General features: G+C 43.7%; 1 protein-coding gene across 1 annotated transcript; it reads left to right on the forward strand.

Moving 5' to 3' along the window:
• Positions 1–503: 503 nt before the first annotated feature.
• B4GALNT2 (beta-1,4-N-acetyl-galactosaminyltransferase 2 (SID blood group)) lies at positions 504–25,642 on the forward strand (the record flags this gene model as incomplete). Its single annotated transcript, XM_082678951.1, has 10 exons — positions 504–580; positions 1,518–1,655; positions 4,988–5,094; positions 6,279–6,316; positions 8,910–9,090; positions 10,125–10,211; positions 21,674–21,861; positions 22,597–22,737; positions 24,384–24,603; positions 25,437–25,642. The coding sequence occupies exons 1-10, from the start codon at positions 522–524 to the stop codon at positions 25,640–25,642; spliced, it is 1,365 nt and encodes a 454-aa protein (XP_082535077.1). The 5' UTR covers positions 504–521.
• Between the last annotated feature and the right edge of the window lie 1,418 nt (positions 25,643–27,060).

Genomic DNA, 27,060 nt, shown 5'->3' on the forward strand with positions numbered 1-27,060 from the left:
GGAGCACAGGTTCCGGACACGCAGGCTCAGTGGCCATGGCTCACAGGCCCAGCCGCTCCGCGGCACGTGGGATCTTCCTGGACCGGGGCACGAACCCGTGTCCCCTGCATCGGCAGGCGGACTCTCAACCACTGTGCCACCAGGGAAGCCCCCGCCTATTCTTTTATTTCTGATTTTTTATTGAGTCTCTCTGTTGCAAATTGATTCTTTACTCTTCTATTTAACAGAAATCAATCTTGCTAAGTAGTGTAAGATACAGGTTTAACTGACGTTTTTCCTCCAGTTACTGCTCCCGTCTATATTACACAATCAAGTCTTTTTTGTTTACATAATCAAGAAAAATAACTTTAACAGCCTTTGCTCTTTTGTGTCCCAACAGCTGTAGATGTCTGTGGATCCTCAAGATGCCGGTCTTACTCTTGGTCCTGGGCGTTGTGTTATTTATGTTCAGAAGTGTATACCTTTATACACAGTCTAGTAACCACAAACCACGGCTCCCTCACCCTGCTCCGGCTGCTGGGATGCTGAAGCTTCTACCTGAGGAACGTGTCAGGAGCCTCTTTGCCTATGATGGAATCTGGTGAGATAACAAGTTATTCCACCTTGGTCTGACCTTTCCTTCCTGTGGCTCACAGTGTCCTGTTGTGCCCACTTTACAGCCAGTTCCCTACCTTCCTGCACCTGTGTTGATTGCGAACGTGATTCCAAACCACGGAACCAGGAAAAGGCTTGGTCTGCAGGGCACAGACTCTGTTCCCAGCGAACGAAGTCCCTTACGATTTTGGAGCGCCTGTTTAACCCAAACCACAGGAAAGATGCTGCCTTTCTGTCCCTCTGGCCTCCTCTTCTGGTCGGGGTTGCTGAGATGCCACTGACATTCCTGCGACTCTCAAGTTTAAAGAAGCTTGGGGAATTCCCTGGCTGTCCAGTGGTTAGGACTCTGAGCTTTCACTGCCGGGCCTGGGCTCGATCCCTGGTCGGGGAACTAAGATAGCACAAGCCGTGCAGTGTGGCAGAAGTTTGGTGCAGGAGATGACTCAAGAGAGGGGGCCTTTTTTTGGATTATAAAATTTATTTTTTATTATTTTATTGGAGTCTAGTTGATTTACAATGTTGTGTTAGTTTCAGGTGTACAGCAAAGTGATTCAGTTATATACAGAATATTGTGTAGAGTTCCCTGTGCTATGCAGTAGGTCCTTGTTGGTTATCTATTTTATCTATAGTAGTGTGTCTATGTTAATCCCAAGCTCCTAATTTATCCCTTCCCCCCACGTTTCCCCTTTGGTAGCCATACGTTGGTTTTGAGAGAAGGGCCTTCTTGCCCTTTCCCCTTCCTTCCCCTCCCTGTGTCTTTGGGAACAGCCACTGCTGTCATTCTAGAGTCTCAACCCAACCCAGACGGTGGCTATGGGAAAGGAGAGTCTGAGGGGAAAAACACACTGGCTTAGGCTTCAGGCCTCGCCTTACCCACCAGCCCACCCACCCAATCCGTGACCTTAGTCCTCATCTTGTTCTAGGCTCTTCCCGAAAAACCAGTGCAAATGCGAAGCCTCGGGACATCAGGGAAGCTATAACTTGGAGGATGCCTATGGCCAGAGTGACCTCCCTGCGGTGAAACTGAGGAGACAGGCTGAATTTGAACACTTCCAGAGGAGGTAATGCAGACTATGAGGGCTCTTGGGCCCTGAGGTGGAACAGAAGCTCTCCCTACTGTCTCCTGAGGGTGTGGGTCCAGGGAGAGAAGGAAGGCACTCCCGCTCTTGCAGGGTCCCTGGAAGGAACTATTAGGAATAAACCAAGTAAAGAGAATTGAGGAAATAGTCCTTCAATAAAGATTTATAAAACTTGGGAATTCGGGCTTCCCTGGTGGCGCAGTGGTTGAGAGTCCGCCTGCCGATGCAGGGGACACGGGTTCGTGCTCCGGTCCGGGAAGATCCCACATGCCGCGGAGTGGCTGGGCCCGTGAGCCATGGCCGCTGAGCCTGCGCGTCCGGAGCCTGTGCTCCGCGATGGGAGAGGCCACAACAGTGAGAGGCCCGCGTTCCGGAAAAAAAAAAAAAAAAAGATCAATCTGATCTAGACAACATCTCTCAATGAGCTTACAGTATAATAGAGGGATACAGACTGTGCCCTGCCACCGGGGTCAAGTGGCCACTCTCCCCACCACATCCTCCCTGCGCCACCATCATCACAGAGCACACGAGCAGTCTGTGGCCCAGGGAGTGTTTTCAGCAAATTGCATGGAACTCAAGAGTTCAATCCCAAGCTCAATGTTATAACAGCAGTCAGAGGGAGGGATGTGGTAGGTTTTAAGAGGGAGAACAGCATCTAGCTCTGAGAATTGAAAAAGGAACTTCAAGAAAAAGGTGACATTCAGAGCTGGCCTGACCTCTGTTACTGAACAGATGACTTTGTATTCTAGCTTTTGGAGTCTGGCTCTGGGTTCTCACCCTTCCAGGAAAGGAACTTTATTGATCTCTTTGTCCTCAGTTTAGCACTGTGCTGGGCAAGTCAAGAAATGAATGAATAAGAGGCATGGGGTGATGTGTGACTCTGGACAGAGCTCTGGGTGTGATTCACTTCCTGAGGGAAGAGAAGCAGTTTGGAGGATGAAGCTTCAGGCATTAAAAAGGAATGAAGTAGATCCCGCTGTACCTTTAGAAGGTGAAGTAGAATAGCACCTTTCCGCATCAAGGTGCAGAAAGTTTGTACAGTGTATTAGTTTGTGTTTTTAGAAGAGGGGTGGACATTTGTGTGTTGCGTGTGTGTGTGGAGGTGTGTTTATGGATGTTGGGGGGAGAAGTATGAACAGTGGTGTAAATGTTTCACAATGGTCTTTTGATAGTGGCTTGTAGTGTCTGCCAATTTCTGTGGTTTAATAATCACACTGTGGCTGATTTCAAGCTACAGACAAGATATCACTGAATTCCAGTTATAAAATATCTCCACCACACAGACACAATAGATGAAAATAACCTCAAGAGCAGAATAATAGGAAAATGTAGTAAAATAATTTGGAAGTGGAGAGTTTTGAGTATTTATTACCTGTGTTCCCATTGTATTTAATTTTAAATGTATATAATTTAATTTTTATTACTGGCTGTGTTTAAAAGCTGGCTTTCAAAGTTCCTGAAAATTCAACAATTGACTCTCCTGTGTCAGTCCAACCAGATCTCACACACCACTATTATACATGAATATCAATGGCTGTGTGTCCCTTGGCGGCAGACAAGTGAGTAAGCAAGATATTGCCTTACAAGCCCCTTTCACACAAAGTGTCTAAGCTTTCCAGGGGACAGCGGGCTGGGCCAAGTCATTGAGGCACCTGCTTTCAATGGCTGATACGCTGGCTACCAATTTAGGGGTATCCAAGAGGCCCGGCTCTGGGAAATTTTTCTGCTAGTCAGTCCCCCATGCTCAGGAAAGAAGATCCTGCTTGGGGCTTTCTCCTCACCTCAACCCTTCAAGGGCTCAAGATCCTCACATTTTCCCCTGCGGTCTGAGGGACGCCCCCCACCCCCAGTTGTAATTACACTCTGGATAAACTATACTCAGATGCACAAACTCTTGGGCTTTTTGTCCGTCATCCGAGCGCCGGGAGTCTCCTCAGCTGCCGTTTCACAAAAGAGGTACCAGGTCTGCACCAAATGAGCACTCAAGCAACACCAGGAGCCTCAATGATACATTTTTAAGAGCGTTCGATACATCCAACTCATTCCTTTTAATTGCTATACAGCTATGAATATGAATGCAATGAATTTTATTAAGCCATTCCCCTGTTGAAAGATATTCAGATTTTTGCAAATTTTTCATTATTACATTTACATAATTTATAATAATATTACATTATACTTCCATTCTTTCTTTCATTTATTAAGATGTGTATAAGGATGTTCACTTCAGGCAGTGCTGAAACAAACCTCCTTATGCATGTCCTACTGTTGACAACCACAAGTTTCTCCCCTTACCTAGCATCTGAATTACTCAATCATAGGATATACTTATTTCTGCTTTTAATAAATATGGCCAGATTGCCTTCAAGAGGACCAATATTAATTCACACTTTCATGAAGAATCGGTAAGTGTAGTACCTTATTTACATACTGTCTACCTGATCAACACTGGCTATCATAAAATTTTAAAGCTTCAAGGAAAAGGTATCATTGTTTTTTGCATTGTTTTTAAAGTTGCATTTCCCTGATTAATATTGCAGCTGAGCGTGTTCCATATATTTATTAGCCATTTGTATTTCCTCTTCTGTTAATTGCCTATTTCTGTACCTTTCCATTTAAAAATTTTGTCCTTTTCATGTTCCCGTAAATACTTCAGGAGTCTAATCTTCCTTCCAGGTAATCTAAATGATTTCCATGGTTAAGCGGATCCCTGAAGCCTACCTAACAACCGTATTACCTTTAGTCCCTCAAACAGTCAAAATATCACTGGATTGTGTTATGCGTTTGACTGAAGGTTGTTACAACAACAAAGCCACCTGGAAATGGTCACTGTGGTTGCTCTAAAAATATTGAGACAACATCCACTCCTAGATAAAGTTTTATATATTTTATTTGTTCAGTGACAAGAAAAGTTTTACCACCGTTCAGGAGTTGGTCTGCTTTGCCCTTTGTCCAGCGTATTGGTTGTCAATTACTTTGTACCTTGCCTACCAGGAAGTTCAGATGTGTCTTTGGTGTTTAGCCACTGCTGCTGGGTTGGCCGATATGGTCTGATTATTTTGCTTCTTCTTTTTTGCTGGTTGTGATTTTGACTTTGAATGTGCTTTGTTGTAATCTGCTTCAATTCCTGTGCGGAATTAGAGGCTGGAGGGAGGGGCAGGAATAAAGGAGGAGAGAAAATGGAGGGCAGATCGGGCCAATCTACTTTCAGTTTCTCACCATTGGCAGCCCAAAGCTCTGGGTACAAACATCACTTTAAGAACTAAGTAGGGACAGGCGTCGAAGCAGCTGCCAATGGTTTTGTTTCTCTGCAGAGAAGGGCTGCCTCGCCCACCGCCCCTGCTGGCTCAGCCCAACCTGCCCTTTGGGTACCCTGTCCACGGGGTGGAAGTGATGCCCCTGCACACGGTTCCCATCCCAGGTAGGTACATCTCCGTTCAGAAAAGACCCGAGCAACTTTCTTATTCCTTCTTAAGCAAAAGGAGGAAGCAGAAGGGAACAGTCATTCATAGGGTACCTGCTGTGTACCCAGCACAGTGAAGCTTGACATGGTTTCATTTAATGAAATGAAACCATTTCATTAGTCTCACTCTTGCCACCACTGGGAATCGCCCTTAGTAGCTGTGACCTCCCTGGGTATCCGAGATAACAGAAGAGGACAGAAATCTATGTGCATCGAGGAATCTTGGGACATAATTGGCTTTTTGGTGGCCTCCAGCATCATGGGAGCAGGCAAAGCATGAGCCCATCTCCAGGGAGTGCATATGGCAAAGGATATTTATGCCAGTTAAAACTCTCCTCTACGAGGGAATTTTACACACTCTTTTAGTTCAGCATCACATCCCTGTGAGGTAAATATTATTTTGCCAACTTCACAGAGTTATCTGAGGCCACATAAGAAGAATATGTCTGAATTAGAGCTTGAACTGATCATATTATAAGAACAGAGATAGATTCTAAAATAAAATCATTTCGGATGAATTGCTAGTGTTTTTGAATAGTCATTTAAAAAATGATTTGCCATTTTGGGTAGTTCTTTTTTTATTGTGGTAAAACATACATAACATAAAATTTACCATTTTTAAGTGTCTAATTCTGTGGCATTAAGTACATTCACATTGTTCTGCAACCATCACCAGCAACCACCTCTAGAACTTTTTCATCTTTCCAACTGAAACTCTGCACCCATTTAACAGTAACTCCCTTTTCCTCTCAGTCCCTGGCAACCACCATTCTATTTTCTGTCTCTATGAATTTGACTATTCCAGGAAACTGAGCGTGTTCAGGATAATTCATTATTTATCTATTGCTTCCTTCCCTTTAGTAACAGAGATACCTAGAAGGGACTGGATTAATTCACAGCACCCATCCAAAACTGAGGGTGGGCATTGGTGGCTTTAGAACTGCTGGAATTTGAGAAGGACCATGGGACACCATCTAATAGAGCCCTGGTGAGAGGGGAGTGGTCAGCAAACTCTCTGGATAGGTGACACTTAAAGGGCCTCTGGAGGGTTGTGTAGGAGTCAGTCAGGAAGGTGAGAGCATCAGGGAGTCCTTGGCATCCTCTCAAATGTTGTTTTTTGTCCTTTTTCCTGTGTTCTCCAGGTCTCCAGTTTGAAGGACCAGATGCTCCCATCTATGAGGCAAGGGTCCCCTTCCCAGCTCCCTTTTGCACTTGGCATCCTGTCCTTTGCTCACTGCCTGTGCCCTCTTCCCCCCATGGTAGCCGGTTTCAGATTTTGACAGAGTCTCTATCCTGATTAAATATTAGACGTGAGTCCATGGTGGGGAGAGGGGGAAGGGTGCCTATAGACGTCAAGAATTTTCCAGCCGTGGGGTAGCTGGAGTTCCAGGGAGGACTTGCAGAGGACTGGGCCACCAAGGGTCCTTCAGCTACAAGAGGAAGCTGCGGCCACAGCCGGGCTGTATTGGCTCTATTCGGGTCAGCGCCAGCAAGGTGGATGCTCTGTGGCTGGCCCTTCTTTCCCATTTAAGATAGCTCCAAATCAAGGTCTATGCAAGTATGTCTAAGGGGTGGGATGTAAATCACATCCAGACCCTAACTGAAAAGGAGTCTGGGAAATTTAGTTTTCCTCCTTCTGCATGCCACACGGGGCTGTAATAGGTGGTGATTGAGCAAAGCTGCTCTGTCCTCCAGAGAGCGCCTCTGGACACCTCCCCCGCAACTACCCTCACCGCCGCTGCCCCCTACACCTTTGTCACTTTGTCTCTACTCTGTGTTCCCTTCTTCATGGCACTTATCATACCTGAATTACTTTATATGTGTCATGATATGCTTATTGCCACTCTTCCTCACTAGACTATAAGCTTCTTGAAGGCAGGGAGTCTGTCTTATTCACTGCTCTTTTCCCAGTGCCTGTAGTTTGGATCTCAGAAAGCACCTCTCGAATGACTAAAGTGTTTTCAGCAGGAATGACATAATCTAGGCTACTTTTCCTAAAGATAACTGGCTGTTGCAAAAGACAAGAAGGCAAGGGAAGAGAGTAGCAGTGGGGATGGAGAGAAGCAGATGGCTTCTAGCTACATGTTGAAGGTGGACCGGGCAGGACTCACTCATGGATTGGCTGTAGGTGTTGGGGAAAGAGCAGGACAAGAATGACTTCATTTGGGGACTGGAACAGCTGAGTGGGTGGAGATGCCATTCACAAGGCAAGGAGAGCCAGGGACGGGGTGGAAAACAGGTTTCTCGAGAAAAAAACATAGTTCAGTTTTGAAGATATCAGTTTGAGCTGCTTGTGAAACTTCCTAGCAGAGCAACCAACGAAGCAGCTGGATTTCAGAAAGATAGGAGCTGAAGATGTACTTAAAAAAAAAAAATTATTTATTTACTTTATTTATTTTTGGCTGCGTTGGGTCTTCATTGCTGCACGCAGGCTTTCTCTAGTTGCGGCGAGCGGGGGCTACTCTTCATTGCGGTGCGCAGGCATCTCATTGTGGTGGCTTCCCTTGTTGCAGAGCACAGGCTCTAGGTGCGCGGGCTTCAGTAGTTATGGCGCGTGGGCTCAGTAGTTGTGGCTCACAGGCTCTAGAGCACAGGCTCAGTAGTTGCGGCGCACAGGCTTAGTTGCTCCACAACATGTGGGATCTTCCAGACCAGGGATCGAATCCTTGTCCCCTGAATTGGCAGGCATATTCTTTTTTTTTTTTTTTTTTTTTGTGGTACGTGGGCCTCTCACTGTTGTGGCTTCTCCTGTTGCAGAGCACAGGCTCTGGACGCACAGGCTCAAAGGCCATGGCTCACTGGCCTAGCCGCTCCGCGGCATGTGGGATCTTCCCGGACCGGGGCACGAACCTGTGTCCCCTGCATCGGCAGGCGGACTCTCAACCACTGCAGGCAGGTGTATTCTTAACCACTGCACCAGCAGGGAAGTCCCTGAAGATGTACATTTTTAAACCATCAGCATATGAATAGTATTTAAAGCTGCTGCCTCCTCTAGTGAGAAGGTGTAGATTAAGAAGGGAAGAGGATGCAGAACCAAACCCTGAAAAACTCTCTTTGGAGGTCAGATAGACAAGGAGTCGGCAAACGGAATTCAAAAGGAGCAGCCATGGGGCTTCCCTGGTGGCACAGTGGTTAAGAATCTGCCTGCCAATGCAGAGGGCACAGGTTCAATCCCTGGTCTGGGAAGATCCCACATGCCGTGGAGCAACTAAGCCCGTGCGGCACAACTACTGAGCCCATGTGCCGCAACTACTGAAGCCTGCATGCCTAGAGCCCATGCTCAGCAACAAGAGAAGCCACTGAAATGAGAAGCGCCTGTGCGCTGCAATGAAGAGTGGCTCCCCCTTGCCACAACTAGAGAAAGCCCGTGCGCAGCAACGAAGACCCAACGCAGCCATAAATAAATAAATTTTAATAAATAAATAAATAAGAGAGAGAGACAGAGAGAGAGAGAGAGAGAGGGAGAGAGAGGGAGAGGGAGAGATAGATATATATATGAGCAGCCGGGGTAGGAAAGGGTAGGAAGAAATCTTTAAGAATGGTATCCTGCAAGGCAAGAGTTAAGAATGCTTCAGAAATGGCCCTTGAACACACCAGGTCCTAGAACTTGATTCTTCTTTACTGGGGCTGGGGCAGCAACCGCAGAGCCAGACCCTAGGTTTCAGGGGCACCCGTGACCCTTCTCCTCTCGTGTTTATGCACTCTGCTCCCTACTGGCCTTTCTGGGTATGTGCTGTTCTTTGCATTTCATCTTTCTATCTCATCCACCCTAGGTCACCCTGACAGCTTCTCTGGGGACACTGAACACCCTCGCTGACATCCCAGACAGTGTGGTACAGGGCAGAGGCCAGAAGCAGCTGAACATTTCGACCAGTAACCGGAAGCTTTTGAATTTCATACTCCAGCACGTGACATACACAAGCACAGAGTATCAGCGCTGCAGGGTGGATGTAGGTGAGAGGCTGTCCTTGGATGCTTAGGGACCTGTCCAAAATGCTTAGGGACCCAGAAAAACACCATCAGGCCCTCAAAGTCTTCCTCCTCCAGGAAGCCTGCCTCTCTAGCTCCTGTTTCTAACTCTAAACACCTAACTTCCCAATTACTGTACCCAGTGCTATCCCCCACGTTGCCATTGACCACATAGAGTGACTCAAAGGAAAGGACAGGCAAAATGCCTGCTCGACTCTCCATGAAGACAGATCATTCATGCTGTGTCCCTAGAAACCATCCAGTTCTGTTCCTCATTCTCAGTAGCAAGCAAACCTGAAGATGTTGGCTGCAGTAGATGGGGGGCAGTCTATGCATCAGTATTTTGTCCTGGGCACTAACAGGAAAGAGGGATGTGGGGAACTAGAAGCCCCCAGGTCAGTGGCTTTGTCTTCCTCCTCCCATCCCAGTCCCCATTCCCATCCCCAGAATTCCTGGGAGAACAACTCCTGCCACCGGCAGGGCAGCCCCAGTTTCTTTCTGGTTGAATTCAAGGCACCCGTTCCCATTTTGAGCAGCTACACAGGATGCATTCCCAGGACACCAACAGAAAAAATGAAGTGTGGGACAGATTTCCCATGAGCACAAACTAGAGGCAAAGTTCTTTTCACCTTCAGATTTTCAAACGTTTCTTATCACAAAATGACCCTGTGAGGTATAAAATGGGGCAGGTAGTATTATCTTGCTTTTGTAGATGGAGAAGGAGGTGAAGTGATTTATCCAAGGAATTTCAGATAACAAGGCAAAGTCAAATTTAATCCATCCCTCTGATTCCAAGCCCACTTTACCCAACAGATTCTTACGGGGAGGAAACGTGAGTTTTGGAGGTGATCAGCAGGTTGCCCCAGGGATGCACAGCAGGTTATGAGCCACACTGCCATAGACTATGCGGTCCTCAGTCTCATTCCACCAGTCCACTCCCGCATCCCGTCGGCTTCCCGGGCAGCGTGGGGAGTGACCCAGACACAGTGCACCCAACCTGACCTTATTTCTCTCTCCAGTGAGTCTGGAGTCCAAGTCCTCAGTGGCCAAGTTTCCAGTGACCATCCGCCTTCCTGTTATGCCCAAGTTATATGATCCTGGACCAGGTAAGGCCCTTGTCTCTGGGGCTTCATGGTGGGTCCTATAGAATATTGGTGAGATTCAGAAGGGATCCCATCTGAGATGGAGGAGAAGAATAATTATAAAGATAGAGTGGTACTAGAGCAGGAATATGTACATCAATGGAATCAAATTAGAAATCTAGAAATAGACATGTTGATAGTTTACCATGTGATAAAGGTAGCTTTTCAAATTAAAGGGAGAAAAGATGGATTATTTAAGAAATCATGCAGGATAACTGTGTAACTATGTGGAAAAGAACAAGTTGAATCTATCTCACAGCTCATACCAAGATAAATTCCAAATAGGCAAATATCTATTTTTTTTGAAGTACTAGAAAAAAACGTGGAGTTTAAAAATAACTTTGGAGGGACTTCCCTGGCAGTCCAGTGGTTAGGACTCTGTGTTTCCACTGCAGGGGCATGAGTTCAATCCCTGGTCCGGGAACTAAGATCCCGCATGCTGTGTGGCACAGCCAAGTAAATTAATTAATTAATAAAAACTTTGGCGTATAATGCTTTTCTAAATATGACACAAAACCCACGGGCCATAAGGAAAAGACTAAAAACATAAAATACATAACAATTTTTAATGTTTTTATGACAGAAACTTACCATATGCAAAGTCAAATGACAAAGGATGAATTGGGAAAAAATATCTTCAACACACATTAAAGTCAAAGGTCTAATTTTACTTAAGAGCACTTGTGAATCAATAAGAAAAGAACATGAATAAGAAAAGAACAATAAGAAAAGAATAAGCCAATTCACAAAAAGTTAAATTCAAGAATACTTTTAGCCATTAAAATATATGCTCAATTTCATGCTAAGAAAAGTGCAAATGAAAACTACATTCATATTGTGTTGGAAGAGTGGGGAAATATAAACTGCGAGCCGTATCTTAGTTCCCTGACCAGGGATGGAACCCGTGCCCCCTGCAGTGGAAGTGCAGATTCTTAACCACTGCACCGCCAGGGAAGTCCTATCAGCATTTTAAACGTATATGTGCTTTGGTCCAGCCACTTATCATGTGGCTTCTAGAAATTATCCTAAGATGCTTACATCTGTGTGAAATGACATTTGTTTGAAGGTATTTATTGCAGCATTGTTTGCAATGCCAAAAACCTTAAAAGTGGGAGGCACGGGTTAAATCAAGTGTGGTCCATCGGTATAATGAAATGCCACGCAGTGCCATTCAGAAGGATGGAGGAGGAAAACAGGAGCAGGAAGGTTTTTATTCTGATTCAAAATGCTTTCCAAGATGTACAGAAAAGAGTAAAGAGTAAGCTACCTTTTCTGTAAAAAGAAAGGGGGAAAGAAGACATAACTGCTTGATTACAGAAAAATAAACAAGAAATTAGTAATACTGGTAAACTCCTGGGAAGAAACCAAGTAGTTGGGAACAGAGATGGGAAGAAGTATTTTCATGGTATAACTTTCAATACATTTAGGATTTTGAACAGTTGACATTTTTTTACTGTATTACCTATATATTCAAAATGTAATCTATTCAAATAGATTCTTTTCAAAATATAAATTGTTATTTTAAAGTAATAGTATTAAATATCTGTGGAGAGGGATTTAAAGTATGGGCTTAACATCATAACTATCTCAAAAATAAAAGAAATAAGTACAAGGAGTTCACAAAAAAACCCTTTCTGGCTTCAGATTTGTTTAAAGATAAAGTGTTACCAATAAAATGGAAATCACCACAATCTTCTTCCCCTCCCTTCTTCCAGCAGTCATGATCTTTCTTTTCCCTGTTTTTGTACATTTTAATATGTAGATTTCTATTCTTACACATGTGTACACACACACACACACACACAGCATATACAGTGTGGTACAATGCATTTTTGAACTTCTCATAAAAGTTACATTGTATGGCATGAAGTTCTAGTTTCTGACCTTTTGTCAGTCCATGGCTTGTCTTTTGATTTTGCTTCGGGGTCTTTTGTTATTAAAAGCTTTATCCTTTAATAGAATTGATTCGTTGTTTTCTATCTTTTGCTTTTTGTGCCTTATTCAAGAACTTCTTCCCGGGCTTCCCTGGTGGCGCAGTGGTTGAGAGTCCGCCTGCCGATGCAGGGGACACGGGTTCGTGCCCCGGTCCGGGAAGATCCCACATGCCGCGGAGCGGCTGGGCCCGTGAGCCATGGCCGCTGAGCCTGCGCGTCCGGAGCCTGTGCTCCGCAACGGGAGAGGCCACAACAGTGAGAGGCCCGCGTACCACAAAAAAAAAAAAAAAAAAGAAATTCTTCCCTACGTTGGAGCCATAAAGATACTCTCCTCTATTTTTTTCAAAAGTTGCACATGTTTGGTTCTTACATTTAGATACTTATGTGTGGCATGTGAAGAGGACCTAATTTTTTGTGTATGGAGAGCCTGTTGTCCCACCACCACAGACCTAGTGGTGCAGCCGCCTACTGCTCGTACAGCCAGCCGTTCACACACCCACTTTCATGCATGCAGGGGTCTGAACCTTTCTTAGGTCACATCGATCTATTTATCCTTGGGCTCATTCCATAATGTTTCCATACACTTTATAACAGGTTTTGTATCTAGTGGGGATAAATTCTATACTTCAGGATGACTGTATTTCATTTAGCAAACTTTTCTCAGCCCTTCTTGGTCTTTTACTTTTTCATTAGCGTTTTGGCATCAGCTCATCAAGATCCTCCAAAATCCCTTGAGATTTTGATGAGAATTTCATAGAATTTGTAGATTAATTAGAGATGAATTGACAGTTTTATGAAGTTGAATATTCCCAACCATGAATCTGGTATACCACTCCATGTTATAATCTCCATGTCATAGTCTCTTCATAGGTTCTTCAATAATTTATTTTCTAGTTTTATTTGTAAAGGAATTGCACACTTCATTGGATTTAGTCTTAGGTACTTTATATTTCTTATTGCTTTTATAAATTGGATCTTTTTCTTCTACATTTTAATTGGTTGCTGTTGGTATATAGGACATTAGTGATTTTTGAATGCTGAACTTACACAAGCAGCATCGTTCTTGCACTCATATTAGTGATCGTTTTTAACATAGAGTCTCTTGAACAAATAATAATTTTTGTCTCTTCTTTTCCAGTTCTTATCATTTGTTTAGTTTTCTTGTCTTACTGCATTTTGCTAAAATCTGCAGTACAGTGTTGAATGATAGCAGTGGTAGAAGGCACTTTTGCTTGTTCCTGAGTTTAAGAACATTCGAATGCTCTACCATTCATGTTTGCTGGGTAGGAGTGTGGTAGATGTGTCAGGGTAAGAAAGTTTCCTTCTTTCCTTCTATTTCTGATGTGGACCATTTTTTTAAAGTCTCTATTGAATTTGTTACAATATTGCTTCTGTTTTATGTTTTGGTTTTTTGGCTGTGAGGCATGTAGGGTCTTAGCTCCTCGACTAGGAATTGAACCTGCACCCCTTGCATTGGAAGGCAAAGTTTTAACCTCTGGACCACCAGGGAAGTCCCTTTCCTTCTATTACTGCTGCTAAGAATTTTTCTATTTCTACTTTCTATTTCCTTGCAGAGAGTTTTTATATGAATGAGTATTGAATTTTATCAGATAAATTGTCTGTACCCATTGAAATAATTTTTCTCCTTTAATTGGGTTTGTGTAGTGACTTACATTATTGATTTCCTGCTGTTGAAATTGTTCCTGTATTTCTGGAATAAACCCATCTTGATTGCAATGTATTAGTTGATTAAATGCTGAATTAAATTTGATGAAATTTTATATAGGATTCTTGCACCTGTATTCAAAACTGAGACTATTTTTTCCTGTAATGTCCTTGCCCAGTTTTGTTGTCAATATTATACAAGTCTCGTAAGACAAGTTGGATAGCTTTCCTTTTTTCACTGTTTGCTGAAGTGAATTGTAATAAAATAAGAATAATACGTCTCTTGGAGTTTTATTACAACTTATCTGATCCTTATGTCTTTTTTTTTTTTTTTTTTGGTCCAAGTTTTGGGGAAGGTGGTTAAGGATGGGAATGTGGATGGGAAGGAGTGAGAGAAAGGGAAGAAATTTAAAACTATCAGTTCTGTGTCTTTAATGGTTATTGATCTGTATGTACATTGAGTCAATTTTTAAAATGTTTCTGTAAAGTTGTCTTAAATTTGATGTAAATTGCCTACTTTTTTTTTTTTTGTCATAGAGCTGTTCATAGCATTCTCTTATGTTAGTTAAAAAATTTTAAATATCTGAAGTCAGGTCTCCCTTTTGGTTCTTTACACTTATCTTCAGTAATTTTAAGTTGGTTTCATATCTAAATATTCTCGTTTCATTTATGCCTGTTTTTGTTCCATATTTTCTTTTTCATATAGGTGATTCTGTGATTTGTCACTTTAAAGATTTTAAACATTCTCATTTAAAATCCTTTTCAGCTTCCTCTATGATTTTGTCTATCTAGAGTGGTAGATACACACTGTGCAGGGTCGATTTGCTGGCTGTAGTTTTCTTTGAGTGTCTTGGAATTTTTGCTGGTGGCTCATCTTGAGTAGGAGGCTTTTGCTTGTTTGTTTTGTTTTCTCCTCTCTCCCTCTTTCTCCCTCTTTCCTCTCTCTCTCTCTCTCTCCTGATTTGTTCCCATCTCACAGCTTTACAATTGCTTCTACTTCCACTAGCCCAAGATTCCTAGTCCATCATTTCATACCGGAGTGTTGGGGTCCTTGTTCCCTAGTGATACTGTCATCACTGAAGAGCCAGTTGCTGGGCCTAAGGGTGGCTTGGCACAGGGCTTGGCTGTGATGTGGTGTCATCTCTGCAACCAGAGTTGTGTACAGGGATGATGGATGTTTGGGGTTCCTTGCCCAGCAGGTAGTATGTGGTGAGAGATGGAGGGAGTGCAGCCTGGCTTCAGTGTGTGGCTTCTAGCAAAAAGCCTGGCTGTGGACCCACATACCTTATGAGACACTTTTATTCCATTAAAACACTCAGACTTGGCCTCCCAGACTCCTCTGCCTTTCTGACCTCAGATTGCTGCACACCCAGCTCCAGCTCTGCTCACAGCTGTTGATATCTGTTCTTGGAAGAAATGTTGTCTATTTTTGAGCACAGCTGTGTCTGCATTTTTCTTTATCATTGCTATGTGTTTGGAAAAATATGGAATTTCAAAGCAAAATTCTATACCACCAACTTGGCTGGGAGTCCCCTACCTTGACCACCTCCTATGGTAATTCAGGCCCCTGATTCTCTCTTTACTATAACAAAAGAACCAAACTTATCATGTGGCCTGAGAAGAGAAAAGGTAGGAGGGGATTCATTTGCCATGCTCTTGAACATGATTTACTTGACACTTTCTGTTACTGAGCCCTTTCCAGATTCTTGGGCAGCAGCAATACCACAGAAATGAATATCGCTTCTGCAAGACTCTTAGGCACACAGAGCTTTTTATTAAAAGAGATAGTTTGTGCACAAGAGAGAAGGCAGGAGACAAGCCTCTCAGACAGCCTTATCCACCAGAAGGCAGACAGCAGAAGCAAGAACTACAATCCTGTAGCCTGTGGAATGAAAACCATATTCACAGAAAGATAGACAAAATGAAAAGGCAGAGGACTAAGTACCAGATGAAGGAACAAGATAAAAACCCCAGAAAAACAACTAAATGAAGTGGAGATAGGCAACCTTCCAGAAAAAGAATTCAGAATAATGATAGTGAAGATGATCCAGGGCCTTGGAAAAAGAATGGCAGCAAAGATCGAGAAGATGCAAGAAATGTTTAACAAGCACCTAGAAGAATTAAAGAGCAAACAAACAGAGGTGAACAATACAATAACTGAAATGAAAAATACACTAGAAGGAATCAATAGCAGGATAGCAGAGGCAGAAGAACAGATACATGACCTGGAAGACAGAATGGTGGAATTCACTGCTGCAGAACAGAATAAAGAAAAAAGAATGAAAAGAAATGAAGACAGCCTAAGAGACCTCTGGGACAACACTAAAGGCAACAACATTTGCATTATAGGGGACCCAGAAGGAGAAAAGAGAGAGAAAGGACCCGAGAAAATATTTGAAGAGATTATAGTCTAAAACTTCCCTAACATGGGAAAGGAAATAGCCACCCAAGTCCAGGAAGTGCAGAGAGTCCCATACAGGATAAACCCTGGGAGAAACATGCTGAGACACATAGTAATCAAACTGACAAAAATTAAAGACAAAGAAAAATTATTGAAAGCAGCAAGGGAAAAATGGCAAATAACATACAAGGGAACTCCCATAAGGTTAACATCTGATTCTCAGCAGAAACTCTATAAGCCAGAAGGGAGTGGCATGATACATTTAAAGTGATGAAAGGGAAGAACCTACAGCCAAGATTACTCTACCCGGCAAGGATCTCATTCAGATTCGACAGACATGCAAAAGCTAAGAGAATTCAGCACCACCAAACCAGCTCTACAACAAATGCTAAAGGAACTTCTCTAAGTGGGAAACACAAGAGAAGAAAAGGACCTACAAAAACAAGCCCATAGCAATTAAGAAAATGGTCAAAGGAACATACATATCAATAATTACCTTAAACATGAGTGGCTTAAATGCTCCAAGCAAAAGATACAGGCTCACTGAATGGATATAAAAACAAGACCCATATATATGCTGCCTACAAGAAACCCACTTCAGACCTAGGGACACATACAGACTGAAAGTGAGGAGATGGAAAAAGATATTCCATGCAAATGGAAATCAAAAGAAAGCTGGAGTAGCAATACTCCTATCAGATAAAATAGACTTTAAAATAAAGAATGTGACAAGAGACAAGGAAGGACACTACATAATGATCAAGGGATCAATCCAAGAAGAAGATGTAACAATTATAAATATATATGCACCCAACATAGGCGCACCTCAATACATAAGGCAACTGCTAACAGCTTATAAAAGAGGAAATCGACAGTTACACAATAATAGTGGGGGACTTTAACACCTCACTTAAACCAATGGACAGATCATCCAAACAGAAAATTAATAAGGAAACATAACTTTTAAATGACACAACAGACCAGATAGATTTAATTGATATTTATAAAACATTCCATCCAGAAACAGCAGATTACACTTTCTTCTAAAGTGCACACGGAACATTCTCCAGGATAGATCACATCTTGGGTCACAAATCAAGCCACAGTAAATTTAAGAAAACTGAAATCATATCAAGCATCTTTTCTGACCACAACGCTATGAGATTAGAAATCAATTACAGGGAAAAAACGTTAAAAAAAAAACCACACATGGAGGCTAAACAATACGTTACTAAATAACCAAGAGACCACTGAAGAAATCAAAGAGGAAATCAAAAAATACCTAGAGACAAATGACAACAAAAACATGATGATCCAAAACCTATGGGATGCAGCAAAAGCAGTTCTAAGAGGGAAGTTTATAGCAATACAAGCCTACCTCAGGAAACAAGAAAAATCTCAAATAAACAATCTAACCTTACACCTAAAGCAACTAGAGAAAGAAGAACAAACAAAACGCAAGTTATTAGAAGGAAAGAAATTATAAAGATCAGAGCAGAAATAAATGAAATACAAACAAAGAAGACAATAGCAAAGATCAATAAAACTAAAACCTGGTTCTTTGAGAAGATAAACCAAATTGATAAACCATTAGCCAGACTCATCAAGAAAAAGAGGGAGAGGACTCAAATCAATAAAATTAGAAATGAAAAAGGAGAAGTTACAACAGACACTGCAGAAATACAAAGCATCCTCAGAGACTACAACAAGCAACTCTATGCCAATAAAATGGACAACCTGGAAGAAATGGACAAATTCTTAGAAAGGTGTAACCTTCCAAGACCGAACCAGGAAGAAATGGAAAATATAAATAGACCAATCACAAGTAATGAAATTGAAACTGTGATTAAAAATCTTCCAACAGGGCTTCCCTGGTGGCGCAGTGGTTGAGAGTCCGCCTGCCAATGCAGGGGACACGGGTTCGTGCCCCGGTCTGGGAAGATCCCACATGCCGCGGAGCGGCTGGGCCCATGAGCCATGGCCGCTGAGCCTGCATGTCCGGAGCCTGTGCTCTGCAATGGGAGAGGCCACCACAGTGAGAGGCCCACATATCGCAAAAAAAAAAAAAAAAAATCTTCCAACAAACAAAAGACCAGGACCAGATGGCTTCACAGGTGAATTCTATCAAACATTTAGAGAAGAGCTATTACCCATCCTTCTCAAGCTCTTCCAAAAAATTGCAGAGGAATGAACACTCCCAAACTCATTCTATGAGGCCACCATCACCCTGATACTAAAACCAGACAAAGATACTACAAAAAAAGAAAATTACAGACCAATATCACTGATGAATATAGATGCAAAAATCCTCAACAAAATACTAGCAAACAGAATCCAACAACACATTAAAAGGATCATACACCATGATCAAGTGGGATTTATCCCAGGGATGCAAGGATTCTTCAATATACGCAAATCAATCAATGGGATACACCATATTAACAAATTGAAGAAAAAAACCATATGATCATCTCAATAGATGCAGAAAAAGCTTTTGACAAAATTCAACACCCAGTTGTGATAAAAACTCTCCAGAAAGTGGGCATAGAGGGAACCTACCTCTACATAATAAAAGCCATATATGACAAACCCACAGCAAACATCATTCTCAATGGTGAAAAACTGAAAGCATTTCCTCTAAGATCAGGAACAAGACAAGAATGTCCACTCTCACCGCTATTATTTAACATAATTTTTGAAGTCCTAGCCATGGCAGTCAGAGAAGAAAAAGAAATAAAAGGAATTCAAGTTGGAAAAGAAGAAGTAAAACTGTCACTGTTTGCAGACGACATGATATTATACATAGAGAATCCTAAAGATGCCACCAGAAAACTACTAGAGCTAATCAATGAATTTGGTAAAGTTGCAGGATACAAAGTTAATGCACAGAAATCTCTTGCATTCCTATACACTAATGATGAATAATCTGAAAGAGAAATTAAGGAAACACTCCCATTTACCACTGCAACAAAAAGAATAAAATACCTAGGAATAAACCTACCTATGGAGACAAAAGACCTGTATGCAGAAAACTATAAGATACTGATGAGAGAAATTAAAGATGATACAAACAGATGGAAAGATATACCGTGTTCTTGGATTGGAAGAATCAGTATTGTGAAAATGACTATACTACCCAAAGCAATCAACAGATTCAGTGCAATCCCTATCAAATTACCAATGGCATTTTTTACAGAACTAGAACAAAAAATCTTAAAATTTGTATGGAGACATAAAAGGCCCCGAATAGCCAAAGTGGTCTTGAGGGAAAAAAATGGAGCTAGAGGAATCAGACTCCCTGACTTCAGACTATACTACAAAGCTACAGTAATCAAGATAATATGGTACTGGCACAAAAACAGAAATATAGTTCAATGGAACAGGATAGAAAGCCCAGAGATAAACCCACGCACCTATGGTCAACTAATCTATGACAAAGGAGGCAAGGATATACAATGGAAAAGACAGTCTCTTCAATAAGTGGTGCTGGGAAACCTGGACAGCTACATGTAAAAGAATGAAATTAGAATACTCCCTAACACCATACACAGAAATAAACTGAAAATGCATTAGAGACCTAAATGTAATACCGGGCACTATGAAACTCTTAGAGGCAAACATAGGAAGAACACTCTTTGACATAAATCACAGCAAGATCTTTTTTGACTCACCTCCTAGAGTAATGGAAATAAAAACAAAAATAAACAAATGGGACCTAATGAAACTTAAAAGCTTTTGCACAGCAAAGGAAACCATAAACAAGAGGAAAAGACAACCCTCAGAATGGGAGAAAATATTTGCAAAACGAATCAACAGACAAAGGATTAATCTCCAAAATATATAAATAGCTCATGCAGCTCAATATTAAAAAAACAAACAACCCAATCCAAAAATGGGCAGAAGACCTGAATAGACATTTCTCCAAAGAAGACATACAGATGGCCAAGAGGCACATGAAAAGCTGCTCAACATCACTAATTATTAGAGAAATGCAAATCAAAACTACAATGAGGTGTCACCTCACACCAGTTAGAATGGGCATCATCAAAAAATCTACAAACAACAAATGCTGGAGGGGGTGTGGAGAAAAGGGAACCCTCTTGCACTGTTGGTGGGAATGTAAATTGATACAGCCACTATGGAGAACAGTATGGAGGTTCCTTAAAAAACTAAAAATAGAACTACCATACAACCCAGCAATCCCACTACTGGGCATATACCCTGAGAAAACCATAATTCAAAAATAGTCAAGTACCACAATGTTCATTGCAGCTCTATTTACAATAGCCAGGACATGGAAGCAACCTAAGTGTCCATTGACGGACGAATGGATAAAGAAGATGTGGTACATATATACAATGCAATATTACTCAGCCATAAAAAGGAACGAAATTGGGTCATTTGTAGAGATGTGGATGGATCTAGAGACTGTCATACAGAGTGAAGTAAGTCAGAAAGAGAAAAACAGATATCGTATATTAATGCATATATGTGGAACCTAGAAGAATGGTACAGATGAATCGGTTTGCAGGGCAGAAATAGAGACATAGATGTAGAGAACGAATGTATGGACACCAAGTGGCGGGGGGGTGGTGGTGGTGGGATGAATTGGGAGATTGGGATTGACATGTATACACTAATACATATAAAATGGATAACTAATAAGAACCTTCTGTATAAAAAATAAAATAAAATTTAAAAGAGAGAGAGAGAGAAGGCGGGAAAAAAGTGCCAACTCCTCGAGTAGAAGGGAAGAGTTGCTTTTATAACAAAAGGGAGGTTTGTCTCACGATCACGGATAATTTCCAGAAATCATCCAACTTCTTTGCTCAGCAGCGGGTGGCTGCATGGTGGCTGTCAGGAATAGGGAGCCCTTCCGTGAGGGGGAAGAAATGCATGAGAATGTTCTGTAAGAAAGCCCAGGAACAGATTAGGCGAAAACTTACAGTTGAGCTTCTTGTCTTGTGGCAACTAGGTATACTCTTAGTGGCACAGAGATAAAGTTAATCTTTTATTCCTGTGAGTCTGGTTTTTTTCCTCTGGGACTCGGGCCCCCAGGGCCTTTGTTCTTTAGTTTGCAAGTCTTGTTTACCCAAGACCGGTCTTTTTCCAAAATGGCTGTACTCTTGTCTCCCTGTCTCATTTCCATTCTCTCCCACAGACCCAGGAGAAGCTGGGTAATGCTGCAGCATGTACTGAAAAGGGTTTATAGAATGATTTCTGATTTCTGTCATTCTGAAAAGTGGCTCTGCAGTCGGGTTCTCTTGCATTCACCCACAACAATAGGTGAGGGTGTAGCTTTCAGCATGCGTTAACTTTAGCTGACCCCACCGCACCAGACGACCCATGTGCCCCCAGAATGATGCAAGTCAGGACAGCGAGGCTTCCTGAAGACAGAGCTCTGACATCTACCCTTTCTTGCTCAGAGAGGAAGCTCAGAGACCTGGTGACCATTGCCACCAAAACTTTCCTCCGTCCCCATAAGCTCATGACCATGGTCCGGAGCATTCGTGAGTATTACCCAGATTTGACCGTGATCGTGGCTGATGACAGCAAGGAGCCCCTGAAAATTAATGACAGCCACGTGGAGTATTACACCATGCCTTATGGGAAGGTATGTCCCTCCCAGATGGGGAGACACCCGGATCCCGGGACAAGAGGGCCCACAGTCAGGTTCTGCCCTGAATGGGGCTGCTTCAGTGGCCCTCCCAAGGCAGCAGGGGCCTGGCATGGGCGGGGAGTCCCCTTGCTGATTCCGAATTCACAGAGAAATCAGGCCACTCTCCCTTTTCTGCATTAACAGGGTAGTTAATCTGCCTCTCCTCACACTTGGTGTGGAAATTGATTGAGGGCCTTCTAAGTGACTTGAGGTGTCCGACAGGCTAAGGTTTCCTAACATGCAGGTCCAACAGCAGAGAAACCTCTCATCCCTATAATTACCCCCTCGCTGGAGCGTCTCTCTCCCCCATGCACCATCTTTCAAGCACACACAGGAGGAAGTGGATAGTGGATATTATACGTACCAGAGTGTCCCCCGCTCCAACAGCTTCCAGGCTGCATGAGGGGAAAGGGCGGGAGAGCCACAGAGACTCTCTGGGGTGAAAGGGGACTTCCATCGGTCCATGTTAGCCACAGGGCCAAGGAAGGACTTTCTGCCTTTGTCTCAGTCTTTGATCCAGAGAGTCCCTGTCCCTCTTCCAGTGTCTCTGAGACATGGACTCCCTTTAACCCAGAGGTTCTCAGCCACTGTTTGTGGTGCAGCCTGCTTGTTGGGAACTGAGAAATCTCCCAGGTGACGCTGATATGAAGCAGGGCAGGCAACCACCATCTAACCTCACTCTACTCACAGGGTTGGTTTGCTGGTAGGAACCTGGCCATATCTCAGGTCACCACCAAATACGTTCTCTGGGTGGACGATGACTTTCTCTTCAACGACAAGACCAAGATTGAGGTGCTGGTGGATGTCCTAGAGAAGACAGAACTGGACGTGGTAAGGGAGAGTTGCTGGTTCTACCCCATTGCAATCTGACAAGTGAGAGGGGAAGGGGAGGAGAAAGGAAGAGAGGGAAGTATGCGAAAGAAGAGGAGGGAAAGAGAGAAGGGAGGGCAGAAGGGGTGGGGGAGGGCCCGGTGCAGGAGGTGATGCAGCACAGCTCCGGGGTTGAGACCATCACGCGGGAATCAGACACACGAGTTCCGCTTCTGCCTCTGTTCTTACTTTTCTTTGAGCAAATTACACCAACACCCACGCCCAAAACTCACCGTTTTTCTGTTTTTAAAATGGTGTGTTTATTACTTCTACCTTCCTCCTCTCTGGAGTGGCCAGAGAAAGCGAGCGGGGCTCTGGCGCTGTCACACACCGTTACAAAAATGAAAATGGCACAAGGCTATAAAAGACTATGTGGCCTTAAGGACATTAAAAAAATAACAAAAACATCAAAAGTCAAGTCACATATAGAAAAGAGAAGAAAAAGGTGACAGTAATTAATAATGCTGCATTGTATTTTTGAAATTTGCAGAGATTACTAGGTAGAGGTGATAGATTTGTCAATTAGCTTGTGTGGTGATCTTTTCACAACGTATACATACATCAAAACACCAAGCTGTACACCTTAAATATATACAATTTTAATATGTCAAAGCTATCTCAATATAGCTGTTAAAAAGAAAGAAAATGTATAAGAAGTAGCACAGTGACCACAGTTACTTCATACTCCAGGTGGACAGTCCCCAAAGCATCTGACTTGACTAAGATGTCTCTAGAGACCCAATCACAATAGCGTAAATGACATAGAAGGTGCAGTTCCCACCCGTGTAAGAATGCAAGCTGGCACTCGACTCTCCTTCCAGGGTCATCCTGGACCAGCTTCCTTCCCCGTTGTTTGTCCATCTTCGTGGTCCTCAGCTGTATGGTCGGAAGAAATGGGGAGAGGGGAAGTGAAGGACAAGTTCTCTTTTAAGATTGAGATCTTTATAAAAGTTGCAGACATCTGTTCTGAATCACATCCTTTCAGCCAGGACTTAGACACATGGTCAGACCTTGCAAGGGAAGTGGGAAAATTTCATCTTTATTGGGTTAATTGGCTAGACTTTAATTTAGTCCAGTTAAAACTCAAGAGGGTTCATTTACTAAGGGGGGAGGGAAAGTACAGGTGATGGCAGACAATCAGACTGGTGTGCTACCCAGGGTGATTATGATGGTTCAGGAATAGATATAATTGCTTGTCCTGTTTTGTTTGGGCTCCAACAGCTAGATGCATGCATCTCCCACGAGTGCAGGGACGGGCAGCACAGAGAGGTGAGCCGGGAGCAGAGAACGGAACGAAGGCAGCTTGAGACAAACTACTGGCTGCAGGAAGTCCACACAGGGACCCCTGCACGAGCAGGCTGCCTCTTGCACCTAAACACCACTCCTTGTACTGGAAGGGAGTGAGTCACCTGGAAAGAGTGAGCCTGCTGGAGGGTAAACGGAGCAGAGTTGTCTGCCCTTTGGACTTGGTGTAAGTGTAGTATGAAGGGTAGATAAAGGGTGTGATTTTTATCATAACTGAGGTTCAGTCCAGGAAGGCTTCTTGACAGCAGCTACATGGATACTGAGTCTATTCTCTAATGTGGATTTCTCTGCCCACCGGCTAGGTAGGCGGCAGTGTGCTTGGAAACGTGTTCCAGTTTAAGCTGTTCCTGGAGCACAGTGAGAATGGGAACTGTCTCCACCGGCGGTCAGGATCTTTCCGGCCCCTGGACGGCTTCCCCAGCTGCGTGGTGACGAGTGGCGTTGTCAACTTCTTCCTGGCCCACACAGAGCGGCTCCAAAGAGTGGGCTTCGACCCCCGCCTGCAGCGAGTGGCTCATTCAGGTGGGGAGGCTGGAAGAGTGAGGAAGGGAGCTGTGCTGTGGACAGATCTCAGAAGCCTATTTTTTCCCAAGGAGGGAGGGCCGTGTGCCACTGCTCAGGGGAGCTTGTCCTTTCTCCCCAAAATGGGGAGCTCACCCTTTCTCCCTAAAATGGAGAGCTCGTGGTCTCTCTCTTTTTTTAGAATATTTATTTATTTACTTGGCTGCACTGGGTCTTCGTTGCGGCACACTGGATCTTCATTGCCATGTGCAGGATCTTTGTTGCAGCATGCAGGGTCTTTAGTTGCGGCATGCGAACCCTTAGTTGCGGCATGTGAGATCTAGTTCCCTGGCCAGGGATTGAACCCAGGCCCCCTGCATTGGGAACTCAGAGTCTTAGCCACTGGACCACCAGGGAAGTCCCTCGTGGTCTCTCTTGCCTCCCACCACCCTCTCTGCCTTCTTGTCTCCCCCAGGCTGTTCTGCTTCTCCACGACGCCCTTCCCCTTCCTTTGCCTCCAGCTCTGGCCCCTCCCTCTTTTCTCACCTGGCTGCTGCTGCTTCTTTTCCAGACATCCTCTCCTATGAAACTGCAGCTGGTGACCTTCCCCTCTCATTCCTCTCAGTCCTGGAGTCCACAGTTCCGTCCAGTTGGAAGCCAATCTGTGTCTCTCTACCCATACCATTGTCTGTCCTCAACTCAGTAGCCTGGGCAGGTGGCTTCACAGGGGCGGAAGCTCCCCAGGGGTATAAACTGTGTCCCCTCCCCCCGACTCCCCTCCCAGACCTGCAGTATGGCCCTGGGTCTCTGGCGGAAGCTCACATTTCCTTCTCGCACTTTCCCTCTCTTGGCAGAGTTCTTTATCGATGGGCTCGGAAGCCTGCTTGTGGGGTCCTGCTCAAATGTGATTGTAGGTCACCAGCCCCGTTCTCCAGTGGCGGACCCAGAGCTGGCAGCCCTGGAGAAGAGCTACAACATATACCGGACCAACACCAAAGCTCAGATCCAGTTCAAGCTGGCTCTCCACTACTTCAAGAACCATCTCCAATGTGCCACGTAAAGGTTGTCCGGGCACTGGAAAAGCGCTATGCTGAGCGGTTGCAGGTATCTAAAACAGAGGAACTGGTGGATGGGCTATCAAAATTTGAACTCTAGATAAGACAGACAGGGCAGATGGGTCTGGCTCAGGTACTGGAAATCTCAATCAAACCTGAGGGTTATTAGAAATGGACCAATCACTGATCAGGGCAACGGAGACTGTATTCATTATTGTTTGTATGATGTCTTACCATTTATGAAACATTTGTACATATAGTGTCTCACATTATCTCATTTCATCTCACACAAAAGAGTATATGATGGGTTGGTATCCTCAGTCAAAAAGATGGCTGCTGGGTCCTTGAGGGTTATTTGGTGGAAATTATATCACAGATCATCTCCAGCATCATTGCCATCCACAGATTTTTTTTGGTCCTACCTTGTGGACTCAAATAATGTGAATAACCCAGGGTCCTTGCCTGGAGAAGGTGGAAGCCTGGTTCAGTTCAGTCCACTAGTGGAATCGGATCAGATGATGAGAGGCGGACCAGGCAGGCGAGGAGGGAGTCAGCTCACCTGGAGCCCGGCACACAGATGGGACGCAGGCAGTTGGAGGGATGAGATCCCTGGGGTAGTCCACTCACTGCTGGAATAAAGATTTCCCTGGCATCAGACTCCCTATCATAAAGACAGATTCCATACTTCCTGGGATTGAACTCAGACACTGTGCTGAGGAGCCATGATAAACGGCGTAAGTGCAGTGGCCAAGCCACTAAATTCTAGGGCCTTGAGATCAGTTGCTGACCGCTCGAGACCCGTGTCATCTGCAGAGTGGAGCCGTCACGATGAGGCAGGCTCTCTCGGTTACCTTGGGAGTCAGGAGGTTCTCCCAGTGCTGCACTGGCTCTGCCTTTTGGTTTCTACTCTTTCCTACTGAAGATGGCCGAGGGTAGTTCAGGATCTCTGAAAATGTGTCTGTGAGATATTAATAAAACTTCATGAAAAATGTTTTGGTGGTCAAATAATTTTGAAAAATACTGCACGCTCTGTCTCCCTCTTGGACAGTCGCAATTCACATTAGTATATTCAAGGTTCTGAGAAGTCCTGCTGTAAAGAAATTGGCTTAACTTCAATTTAGCGTTTCTCAGATACAAATACAGACTGGCGATCATTGTTTATTCTCCCAAACAGGAGTAAAGTACACACCTCATTCCATTGTGTATGTCATAAACATAGTTATAAAGTTTTTATAACTTTAGCATGCATGATCATTTAGTGCAATAGTATGTATTTTATGTACAACACCATAGCTATATAGGGGGACAATGTTGGATTGCTCCATTCAGTACTGTCCTTAGACCCAGGCAAGACGAGCCCCTACCTGGATCCTGTGCTTTAGAGAACCCTGCATATCACAGACACATGTATTTACTTCAAAAA

The sequence above is a fragment of the Grampus griseus genome, assembly GCF_964374135.1.
Source record: "Grampus griseus genome assembly, chromosome: 20".
Lineage (NCBI taxonomy): Eukaryota > Metazoa > Chordata > Mammalia > Artiodactyla > Delphinidae > Grampus > Grampus griseus.